We start from the raw sequence: 12,643 nt of genomic DNA on the forward strand, positions 1-12,643 counted from the left end.
GGTCTCACTATGTTACCCAGGCTGATCTCCAACTCCTGCCTTCAAATGATCCTCCCACGTCAGCCTCCCAACATACTGAAATTACAGGCAGGAGCCACTGCATCTGGCCAAGGATATATTAAAGGAGTAGTAAGTTATAATTTAAGATAACATGATCCAAGTGTCAAATGTGTATTTCAATTAGGTAGTACTTCAGGAATGCATAAACTAAAATTACCACCAAGACTGGAGATACTGGGAAAAGCTTCATGAAATAAATAGCCAAAATTTGAAGGAAGGATAGGACTTAGATCAATGGAAAGTAGAAAAAAGAGCACTACAAACTGGAGTGATATCTTTGATAAAGCTTATAGTAGCAAAAAGGATTGGGAGACCAGTAAGTAAACCATATTTGGCTTTGGCAAATAAGCTGCTGAGTTCACATAATAATGTGGGAACTGTATAAAGAAGTATGGCCAATTTCTAGTCTAGTCCATGGCTTCATGTAGAAGAACTGCAAAGTTGGGATCAGAATAACACTTTTTGAGGAATATTTGATTTCTTACATTTTTCATTTTTTCAATCCAAATTTTTAGTGTATAAAGTAAAAAAAAATTAAAATAATGGACTGGAGAACTAGATGAAGCTATTTTTGTCGACAACAACAAAAATCCTACCTATAAACACATGGAGGTATCTCTGTCCTATAACCTCTACAATAGTTAATTAGGCCTTGTATGTTAACTACACAGCCAAGTTTTTAGAATTAGAAACTTGATTTAGAACTCTAGCAAGTGAAGTGTTTTTCATTTTAATAGAAATATCAAATTTCTGTTAATTCCTGTTTCTACCAAATTTTCTACTGAGAAACAACTCTCTTATCTCCCTCTTTTGTTCAACCCCTTCATGAGTTTCATGAATTATAATCTTTGAGAACACCTGAGTCACAAGAATACAATAAAAATGAGGATGCATATTCTTCTTCTCCAGGTCTTTCACCAATGTATCAGAGCCTAAGGTGGTACTGAGGCAGCCAGTTCCACTCAGGGAATATGGACAAGTCACTTTAAAAGAAAGCCACCTCTCCAAATTGTACTCAAATACTACTATTCTCAAAATCCCCTTCCATAAGTCAGGAGGAAAAAAATAAGCCCACTGTAATTCCCAACACAGCCATTCTATGGTCCTGCCTTTTCTGAAACTTCCATTAATATTTAAATTGTATTAGTAACATATACAATCTTAGCCTAGGTGGTCTCTGACATGATTTTGTACGGTACATGCTATCTTCCCAATATCCACCCCTTCCCCCCAGTACTAACCACCCTCTCCCTCCCATACAAACAAGAAACCAAATCAACTTTCATAGATTTAGGTGCTATTTTAAAAACATCAAAATTTTACTTTACCCATTCTCTCCGATGCTCCCTGTATTTTTTTAAGCTGTGAGTGGATGACCATGCTATGTGATCAACAACTGTGAAGGCTAAGCAAAAGTGAACTGAGTTTAGTATTGTAATTTCAAAAGAACCTTAAAATTTGTAATATTTGACATTATTTAATGGTATGCAGAATCCTATTTTACTGTACATTATCAGGCATTAATGGCAAGCAATTTACAAAAACAATCAGTATTTTTTTGTACAGAATTAGCTTAGAGCTTAGCTTAGGGAAAACAAAGAGGGAGGAGAAAATGCAACAGCATACAAAGCAATGGAGGCACCCCCATGTCTATAAATGGGGGCAGCAGAAGGGAAGCCCTCCCACATTTTCTAGTGTGGCAACTAAAGCCCTTCTCACAAGTATGCTAGTTGAGGGTCACATGTCACAGTGGGCTTGAGACAGGACAGTTCCCTTCTCTCTGACATAAGATCCATAACCCTTCAGTGAAAGAAAAGCTACAGGTAGAGAGGTATAGAACCAAAAGTTTAAAGCTTATTTCCCTGACCCCTTGAATCCCCAAATGCAGAAAAACATTCTTCTCTCCATTTCTTCCAAAATAAGCTGCGAGTTCACATAATAATGTGGGAACTGTATAAAGATCTATGGCCAATTTCTAGTCTAGTCCAGGGCAGGAAGAGATCTAAAGTAGTGTACAAGTAAAACCTTGTGTCGCAGGGCATGGTGGCTCATGCCCGTAATCCCAGCACTTTAAGAGGCGAATCACTTGAGGTCAGGAGTTCGAGACCAGCCTGGCCAACATGGTGAAACCCTGTCTCTACTAAAAATCCAAAAATTAGCTGGTCATGGTGGCACAAATCTGTAATCCCAGCTACTCGGGAGGCTGAGGTAGGAGAATCACCTGAACCTGGGAGTTGGAGGTTGCAGTGAGCCAAGATGGTGCGACTGCACTCCAGCCTGGCCCACAGAGCCAGACTCTGTCTCAAAAGAAGAAAAAAAAAAAAAGAAAGAAAGAAAAGAAACACCTTGTGTCTTCATGTGGAACCAAAGTAAAAGTGATTACTACTGCGGCACAGTAACCATTATACTAATCTGATAATTTTTACATCTTCCTCTGTCTAATCCACTCTTACCAACTTCTCCCACCTACCTTTGTTGTTCCTCTAGAATTCAGCTTAAAGCCCACCTATACAAATTCTTTTGTAGTTAACCTTTTAAAAAAAATTACTCCCTTACTCCATATGCTCTTGTTAATATATACACTCAGTTTAATCCACTGTATATTTAAACAGTTCAGAGTATAGGGTTCATTTTACAAAAGGACTCATCACTCATGTCTTTATATAGATGCTATGAAAACATTTTATATGTCTTGATATGCTAAACTTTTCAGGCATGTGTTTATTACATAAGGAAAGGAAAGAAAGAGTACTATGCCAAAGATGGCAACAGGAAAAAACAATTATGACAGTCTGCCTTCCAAATGTGACATCAAGTCATTTCCAATAAAACAAAGCAGTTTTCCTTTCCTCCAGAAAATGCAAACACAAGGGTGCTATATAGCTCAGAAAAGTTATTATTCTTAATCTTCTGGTTCATATGGTCCTGTAAGTTTATAATCAGAAACAGGTACTAGTATCACCCCCGACAATAACTCCCATGACAAGCCGAACATTTTAAAAATGCAATGCCCATTGTAGAAGAAATTTCCAGAATTCCATTATTAATCAAAGGTTAATGTTTTTTAAATGTTAAAAATCTAGCCCACTTGTCTGTGAAAATCCATATCACACGATTATAAAGAATGAGACTGGGAAACAGCCTTGATTGTAGGAAAAAAAGCTTGTAGGATCTTTGAAGCTAATAAGAATGGTGATGATGGAAATGTGAGAAAAGGAATACTAAAGAATCTGCATTCCAAGGGCTCTATTCCATGCCCTGCCTATCCTCTCTCATTAATTTATAAGCAAAGGGTCTTGGCAGCTGGCAGTGATCAATGCCATCCTGTTCTTGGGCATACCTGCTTTAGGAAATCAGCATATTTCTCATCTTAAAAGACATTAGAAAAGCTTGAATAATTACTTTAAAATTAAGTCCTAGAGTGGGTTACATAGAATTTAAGATACATGGCATAAAAAGTTGCAGCCTGCTAAATTTTATATTTTGATACTTACTTGCAGAGCTGCAATTCTGATACAGTAATACCTGCATTTTGGATAGCTGGTGCCTTCTATCATCCAGAACTTTCTATATGCAAAACTAGAAGTAATGAAAGCTATCTTTGGCTACGAAGCAATAGCTGAAAAGAATCAAAGAAAAAGTGATTGGCTGATTTATCTATTAAAAAAGACAAGTTCTCATCAGCTGGTGATAGCTACAGAAGCTAACTAGAGCCTCCCCAAATCTAAAACAAAGAAAGAAATAAAAAAGGGAAAAGAAATGAGAATATCAAAGGACAGAGATGACAGACAACCCAATGATAAAGGAAGAAGTTAAAATGAAAACAAGATTACCATGAAGGAGACGTGAGCCTTAAAACTATTTAAACAACACAGCAGGAATACTGTGTCACAGTGAATATACAACAAATTCACAAAAAGGGTTTCCTCTGGGGAAAGGACTGAGACCATGAAGGGGACCATAAGACTTTATTTGTGAGGCTTTACACACTTTTTAAAATTTGACAGAAATATACAAAATAACATCTGTTCCATCATATAGGTGCTTCACTGTCCTTTGTACTTTTTAAAACACTTTTTTCAAATGCAGACACCTATCATCATTATCAGAGAACTTATTACTTAAACATTCATGTGTAATTCTTCATTCCCATTAGATTTTTAGTGAAAAGATGACAGAAGCAAATTATGTCCATAATCTCTAAGATAAGGAAATAGAGAAATAACTAAAGCAACTCAGCAACCTGGGGATACAATGGAAAGTAAGATTCTATTGCTATAAATAATTACTAGACCCTAAAGCACATCAGCCAATAAATATACAGAACACCACATGCAGAGAAGTATTCCCTCTAACACAAGGAGTAAATTAAATTATAACAGAAATTTTTCAAAATATTCATACATGGTATCCAGACTCAGGTGAATTAACTGCTTAGTCCTAGCAACATGCTCTGCTGCTCTGCTGCTCTGCTCCCATCTATAATGCAGACTCACAGCCACTTCCCCTAGCATTTGTATCAGGCTTCTCTTTGATAAGCAGCTTTTCCCACAGCCAGGAACCTTTCACATTCCCATTATGGAACCAATTGGTGAAATTCTGCAGAATCATCTACCCTATGGACCAAAGCACTAAAGGAGAGGTGAGAAATTGAGCTAAATGAGGTAATTTCACCCTGGAGATCTAGATGGACCTCTCTAGGGATCTCCTAGATCTCCCTGTCTCAAGGGCTTGTATTTCTGTCCAGTCATTTCTACTTACTGGCTTGGGAATATATAGTTCAATCAGCTTTCCTTTAACATGAATACTCCCTGGAACAGTAATTTCCAAAGTATGAGATTTACACAAAAAGACGGCTTTAGGGGTTATATGATTTCGCCAACATGACATTTTAAATACCACTCAGTAAGAAAGTTATTAATCATGATTAAGAAAAAAAGTTCCCATTTTGCAACAGTACTTATTTAATAAATTTAACAACTTCTAATTTTTAGCACAAGGAACCCTAAGTGACAAGAGAGTCTAGTCATATCTTTATAATATGCCATTTTGTTTTCATTGTATTTATTTTTATGGTACCATAAACTTTCATTTTAAAATTAAAAAGATTTTAAATTTTCATTTTAAAATCTTTAGAAAGTGAGTTGACATAAAGGAAAGTATTAAATAAACAGAAAACAGTAAAAACTAATAAAGGCAAAGCTGGGCATGGTGGCTCATGCTCGTAATCCCAGCACTCTGGGAGGCCAAGCCAGGCAGATCACTTGATGTCAGGAGTTTGAGACCAGCCCGGCCAACATGGTGAAACCTCAACTCTACTAAAAATATAAAAATTAGCAGGGAGTGACGGTGCATGCTTGTAATCTCAGCTACTCGGAAGGCTAAGGTACAAGAATTGCTTGAATCCAGGAAGCAAAGGTTGCAGTGAGCTAAGATCATACCACTGCACTCCAGGCTGGGTGACAGAGACTCAGTCTCAAAAATAATAATAATAAAGTCAGTAAGTGTGGCAAACGTTTGGGAAACATTTATGTAGAAGAGGGTATCTCAAACTTTTAATGTGTATCAGAATCACCTGGAAGGCTTCTTAAAACATAGATTACCCAGAATTTCTGACTCAGTAGGTAGGTCCAAGAATTTGCATTTCTAACAATGCATAGTGATGCTGAGGTGATGCTGAGGTGATGCTGAATTGCTGGCCCAAGGACCACACTTTTGAGAATCACTAAACCACAACAGTGATCAACAAGCTTTTTGTTAAAGAGCCAGAAGGCAAATGCTTTGTGTCTGCGGGCCATATGACTCTGTAGCAACTATTCAACTCTTGTTTTAAGCCAAAGCAGCCACAGGCAATATGTATATGTATCGGCATGGTTGTGTTCCAATAAAACTTTATTTATAAAAAGCAGGCGGCCATAGTGCCAGTCCCTGATCTAAAACATACCCTTCAAATAACCGAGAAGAGTCTACTATGTAAACTAGTAGTAGGGCAAAATACAGAACAGAACAGCCAGGTATACTATAGATACTATCCAATAAGTATCAGTTAATGCTAGAAGAGAAAAGTGGGGTCTGTAGAAATATAAGGTATTAAGAAGATTAAAAACAAAAACAATTTACCATATTCAGGAGACAAGATTCAGCAAGGACAGCTGGTTAAATTCTTTTCATGTTGAGTCAAGTCAAACATCAGTTGTACATGGTTCACAACTATATTGGAACATATGGGTCAATACTGAGTGCTTTTTGGAAAGAAGTTTTAAAGATTCTTTTCTATGCTAATACCAAAATATGACACTTATTCAGCTGAATGGACTACATGTTACTTTCTGATGGTTTTGACTTCTTAAAGTCCTAAGTTATTCAGTTCAAACAAAAACATGGAGCTGCAGATGATTTCAGAGGTTTTACAAATTACTTTTCTCTATATCCTCAGTAATTTTACAAAATTGCATACTGATCTATTTTGGCTCTGCCTTCCAATGTCTATTATAGCAGCTGCTAGTGCCTGAGAATCTAACCCAAAAGGAAACAGAATAGCTTTCTTGCAAGTTCTGAAATCACAAGATTCTAGTCAGAAACTTACCCTCATTCATTCCCTCATTCCTTTTCCAGCAAGATGTTCCAGCTTCCTTCATCTTCTTAGTTTCTTAGTAGAGTGATTAAGTTATGTTAAAATGCTTGTTTCCTCAAGAACTCTACACACTAACAGCAGTAGGCCTGAAGGGTTCAGTCCTTTTCAAGCACCTTTCTGGAATTCCAAACTTAGGGAGTATCTGTCTCATTTAACTAGTCTTGCCCACTTACTGACCTTTAGTTTTAACCCATCTGCTTGTCTTCTCAATCCCCCTGCTTGCTGAACTCACAGCAACTTTAAGCTTTAATGCTTTCATGAGCCACCTGTTACTGAAGAGTATCTGACTCACTAAACCTGACCTTGATCCATGATACCTAATGTCCACTGAATACCTACTACCCATCTTTAACATCTTCAACATGTAGAACACTACCATCTATCCTTATGACAACATCCTACCTAAACAAAAACAAGAAATTTACTTGCTCCTTATAGAACTGAGGCAGAAACAGACAAAATGATTTTTCTGTTTTCAGTTCATTTTTACCTGAGGTAAAAGAATGTCTAAGGAGCATATGCTTACTTGAGAACTAAACAACTGTAGAGAATCCAGGAACGATGTAATGTTATATGAAGTGATAGTTTTATTGTTTTCTGGGCTGCTGTGTAGATAGAAATATTATTCAGAATTCAAAATGCAAAATGAGGACAACTTTTTTAACTGATTCACTATGCAGGTGCTAATAAGCTTTCAGTGTTTTGGATATGGCTGAAACTCTGATAAAGTTAAATAGTTAACTGAAACTCAGAAACTACTGTTTAATCTTATACTTGCTATAACTCCTTATAATGTTAAAGAATATACAAGCTCTAGACTAAGAAATACCCTGTTATTTCAAAAATGTCTGCTTATATAATAAAGGCTCCGCCTCCTTCACTTAAAATGAACAATCCAAGTGGAATAAAAGAATGGCTTACAACTGACCAAAAAATGAATATGGTTCATTATGTTAATGAGAAAAAATTAAGAGAAAATGTTTTCAATGTTGATGAAAAGTCAAGGAACACAGATTACAGTAAAGATGATTTTATGAATAAAATCCATTAAAGAAAGCACTACTTCAAACTTTGATTCAATAATTTTGCATAAAGGCAGAAATGTCATACTATCCTACAGACTATACGGTTATGTATTACTAACCTTATATTAGCAACAGATAAATGGCTTTCTTAACTGTATTTTCCTGGATATCTCCAAGGATGAATCTCCTTTCAGTTTTGTATCCCACAAACTATACTACTGTACAACATAATTGATCAGCAAAAATATAATTAACACATTAATTGAGGAAGTATATCCTACAATTTAGAAACATTAAAATAGTTAAAATTACTGAAAGTTTTAACTTGCCCAAAACATTCCCTAACCATAAGGGACAACTAATGATGCTATAAAATTCTATATAACATTCCCAGTCTACTTGTTTTGGAGGGCAGGCTGCCATTCCTGGCCTATTTTTATCTTTCAAAGATGGTCACTGCTCCCATTTAAAGGTATAAGCAATTAAGAGATACAGACCCTCAGAACTACCTTCTGTAACTTCCCTAATTTCTAAGCTTAAAATGTAATCTAGGCTGGGCGTGGTGACTCTCACCTGTAATCCCAGCACTTTGGGAGGCCAGGCAGGTGGATCACCTGAGGTCAGGAGTTTGAGACCAGCCTGGCCAACATGGAGAAACCCCGTCTCTACTAAATATACAAAAATTAGCCAGGCATGTTGGCAGGTGCCTGTAATCCCAGCTACTTGGGAGGCTGAGGCAGGAGAATCACTTGAACCAGGAGGTGGAGGTTGCAGCAGTGAGCCAAGATCACGCCACGGCACTCCAGCCTGGGCAAGAGTGAGACCCTGTCTCAAAAAAAAGAAATGATGTATCTAAATCCACACCCTCAATTTTATTTAATTTTTATCGCATACATCTTCCCAGGCTTTCTTGGGATCAATACCAGAGACTTATAACCAAACCGTATTTGTTGGCAAAGGGGCTTTAGCTAAGGGACATCCTTGCAATTAATCCAACTGAGAAAAAATGACCATAGTTTGTGGGAGGACACTGGGTTCTTCCAACTGTCACACACAGATAATTCTCAAACTGTTCCTTGGATTCTCCTGTGCAGCTCCTCCCTGCTTTCAAATAGAATGAATATGTTCAGGGAAAACAAATTATCCCTCTCCACTCGATTAATACTAACAACTAAAACAGAAAGATATTTATAAAATGTAATGAATTATAAATGAGATAAAATATTAGTAATTACTATCTACTTATAGCTTCCCCTTTCTAAAAAAAACTTAAAATATATTTATTTTTCAACATTTCTGAGTATAACATAAAAAATTATTTGCTTTCCCATATAACAAATTACAGATTTAACTTGAGGCAAAAAAGGTTAAGTGACTTACCCAAGGTTACAATTAGAGGTACAGCTGGGGCTAGAAACCAGGTCTCCTGAGTCTCAGCCCAGTGCTCTTTTCCTTAGCCCATGATGCCTTATCAGAAAAATCCAAATACAGTCAGACCCCCAGTTATATGGGTATGAGTTACACTGATTCACATATACAAACTTTATATAGTGTGACCAATGTTTCAACTCACGCGGTACCCTGCTTCCATTTATGCAGTATGCCAGGCATCGGCACGATTTTCAGTGGCACACAGGCGGTTGCCACCACCAGGGCCCTAGGCAAAATTGCAAAGAAGGCAAAGTTTGTCTTTGGCCCTCCCACCTCCCTTATGCATTCCTCTCCCACCTCCTGGCAGTCCCCTTGCCCAGCCTCCCGGCACCATCATGCTGCCCTTAGATTGTCTAAAGCCCCCAACTTCCCCCACTCTCCCAGGACTGTCCTTTCTTGAAGTGCCCAGTGACCCAAAATTACCTCTCCATTGCCCTGCTAATAAAATTCCTACTCCTGAGGATTCCAGTGAAGTTTAGGTAATCTAAATGATTAACTGCTTTTATTAATTCAAGATAAGGCATATTTAACTAACAGACTTAAATCTCCAATGAATTTTAAAAGGAACTAATTAAAAACTCTGTTGGGAAAGGGAGGGGGAAGAAACCTTAAGGGAGTGGGGAGGTAATGTTTTTCCAAAGCCCAGGACTCTGTGCCACTTCAGATTCCTTCACAGACAGGACACTAAGGGTCGAGGGGATCACTGCCACATTGAACCCTACTACCTAAAAAGAGAGTGGTTGCTTTATAGCTTCTGAATTTAAAAAAAGGAAAAAAAAAAAAGGGCAAAGTTGCCTTAAATACCCTCCTACCTACCTTTTCCATCTCTCTCCCACCTCCTGGATCCCCATTTCCACCTCAGTGCCAAAGACACCCAACAGCATTCCCATAAGCTGTTTGTGTGTCCAATACAAGGCTTCCCATTAAATAGTTTCAAATTACATGGCGTTATTCAGGGGACGTTTCCATGTTCCCCTATCCCTGGATAACTTGAAGTTGACTGTATGCAAAAAAGAACAATCCTAATTATTAAAAGTCCTGAATCATAAAATGATATATATAAACTCATTAAATGTCTGGTAAGGAAAAAAAAATGTTGATTCTTATTTTGCATATATAAAAGGATTAATTTTGATATCTAAAAAAAACCCACTCAATTATTTTTTCCTTGAAAGTAATATATTTCTTACTTCTGACCCAATACAGCAGTGAAAATCCAGTCATTTCAGCTAAATAATACTGTGGACTCCTAAATGAGTTCAATCATAATAAATCCTCTAACTCTGAAGGAAAAAAAAAATCCAGTAACAGACACATTAAAAAAATACACAAAGTGGATTTTAAGAAATCCAAGTTTCTGCTGACTACACACACAGAAATATATTTAAATTTAGCTTTGCAATATTAGACAGACTGCCTAATTCAGAAACTTGTCACGAGATGGTTTACCTTGACCCAACTACCCTCCCAGTAAAACTAGGAAATCCAATCCATGAAGAAGATACCAAAAATGGTATCCATCAAGGACTAAAAGGATCAAGTAAAGCAAGTCTTAAATAATTTCTTTAATTTTATTACACAGATTAGTTGTTCTGTTAGCTAGGATTCAATGAAGCCCGTTCCCAATACTCTCTCATATTGGAAAAGGAGCAACGTGAAGACATGCTGCAGTGATAAAGTAACCATTCTTATTTAAACGTGAGATAACAGTTAAGTTTCTCCAATGGCATTTTAAGTTAATGTTAACTTTCCACACAAAACTCATTTCCTTCCCAATCTTTCCCTCCTCTCTACACAACCACAAGATTTGCCATCTACACCTATTTGTCCATATGTTCTACAAAGAAAAGTTCTCAATATGGGTTATTAAAACTAAAAATGTGAACACTGAAAAGCCACTCTATGCACTGCTCAAAGATCTGAATGCAATAAGGTTTTTAAAATCTACTCATATTTTACTGTAAAGCACTCACGTAAATTAAAAAGTAACTTAAAAACTAAATTTAAGATGTGTCTTTTCTCTTAAATCAATACACAAATTGTCAAGAACAAAAGCATTCCTAAGTGGCTAAGAAACTATGCCTAAACAAGCAACACATAAAAACTACCAAGGATTTTGCTGTTAAGAAAGTAACGAACTAGACCTTTCCTACATATTTGAATAGATTTAAGTTGAATGAGAGTACATTACTAATTATCATCACCAAAAAAAGCAACAGCATTTCATCCTTTTATTTAGAAATTCGCTTTATGACAAAGAATAATCCAGCACTTAAGGGCTCTCTATACAGATTCTAACCTAAGCGCCTGAAAGGATCTTTGTTCCCCTAAATTGTACTTCACTGGGCACCATATTTTCAAAATCGTTCTATGTAGGGCACATGCAAGATATGTCAATATTCACTGAACAAAGGCTCTATTAAATTGTCTAACAAAATGGAGGTCTCTCGGAAAAACAGGCCATAACACGTTCCTTTTCACAAAATGGGGACAAACACACCCCCTTCAAGAAACCATGGTTTGGGTCAGATTTTCCATAAAAATGGTTGTTTCTATGGGGCTCGATGGTGCATCTCTGGGACTGGGTTAGTAATAAAGGTTTCCTCCTAACCCAGGAAGAGGAGGGGGGAGCTTCTCTCTAGGTATCTGGAGGACGGCGGCGAGGGACGATCCCAAAGCTCTGGGTTAAGGAATCAGATCCGGGGCGGAGACCTTAGCTGTCCGCAGGTACCTAACCAGCGACAAAACGGGCCCCCCAACTACGCAAGAGAGACGCGGGCTCTCCCGTCCCAGCCAAGTCAACATTAAAAGCACAAACTCTCCTTTCTGCCTCCAGGCCCCGCCTCACCCCATTGGCAGCAGTTCCCGCCAATCCGCACGGTCACCGCCCCCCAAGCCCGCCTGCCAAGCCCTGATTGGATGGGACGGGGGCCGGGGACCTCGTGTTACCAATCTGGGAGCCCCTTACTCAGCCACACGCGCGCGCCCAGGTGCGCCCTCGAAACCCCTTCCCTTCGCCGTCCCCGTCCCCTCCCCCACCCCCAGGGCCCTGGCAGACGCTTACCGTCCCGGGAGGTGCCCATCAACTGGTCCAGCATCGCGCGCATCTGGGCCTGCGCCGACATGGCGGCGGCGTAGCGGGCTGACGGGCGGGGGTGGGGCGCAGACCGGGCCCTTTTGGACTGGGGGATGAGGGTTAGGGATGGGGGAAGGTGCGCTGCTGTGTCGGTGGAAGCCGCCGCCTCGAGGCGTGCGGAAAGGGAGCCGGAGGGGTTGCGGGAGAGTCCGGGCTGCGCTCCTCACGACGACGTGTACGTGGAAGACGGCAGCCCCCGACAGCGACCCTCGTGCCCTCACTCTCCGTTCGGTTCTTGGGACAGAAGCGACAAGGACCAAGCAAGCTCTCGCCTTCAACACCGCCACCCGCCAGAAGCCGTCAACCCCCCCTCCAAGCTCTGACGCCGCTCGCCGCCACCGTCGCCGCGACGGGAGC

At 39.0% G+C, this 12,643-nt stretch overlaps 1 protein-coding gene across 3 annotated transcripts in view; it reads right to left on the bottom strand.

Moving 5' to 3' along the window:
- LUC7L2 (LUC7 like 2, pre-mRNA splicing factor) overlaps positions 1 to 12,643 on the bottom strand; it is a 59,536-nt gene extending 46,893 nt beyond the window's left edge. The window contains exon 1 of one of the 3 annotated variants that reach the window (XM_012447517.3): positions 12,215 to 12,643. In XM_012447517.3, coding sequence (XP_012302940.1) covers positions 12,215 to 12,275 — 61 coding nt within the window. In that variant the 5' untranslated portion in view covers positions 12,276 to 12,643. Of the gene's footprint in view, positions 1 to 1,388; positions 1,956 to 6,646; positions 7,091 to 12,214 lie in introns of those variants that run through there. The other 2 variants (XM_012447520.3, XM_064372942.1) reach the window with 2 other exon arrangements.

The sequence above is a fragment of the Aotus nancymaae genome, unplaced genomic scaffold (assembly GCF_030222135.1).
Source record: "Aotus nancymaae isolate 86718 unplaced genomic scaffold, 86718_ANA_hifiasm-v0.15.2.pri h1tg000002l, whole genome shotgun sequence".
NCBI classification, from domain to species: domain Eukaryota; kingdom Metazoa; phylum Chordata; class Mammalia; order Primates; family Aotidae; genus Aotus; species Aotus nancymaae.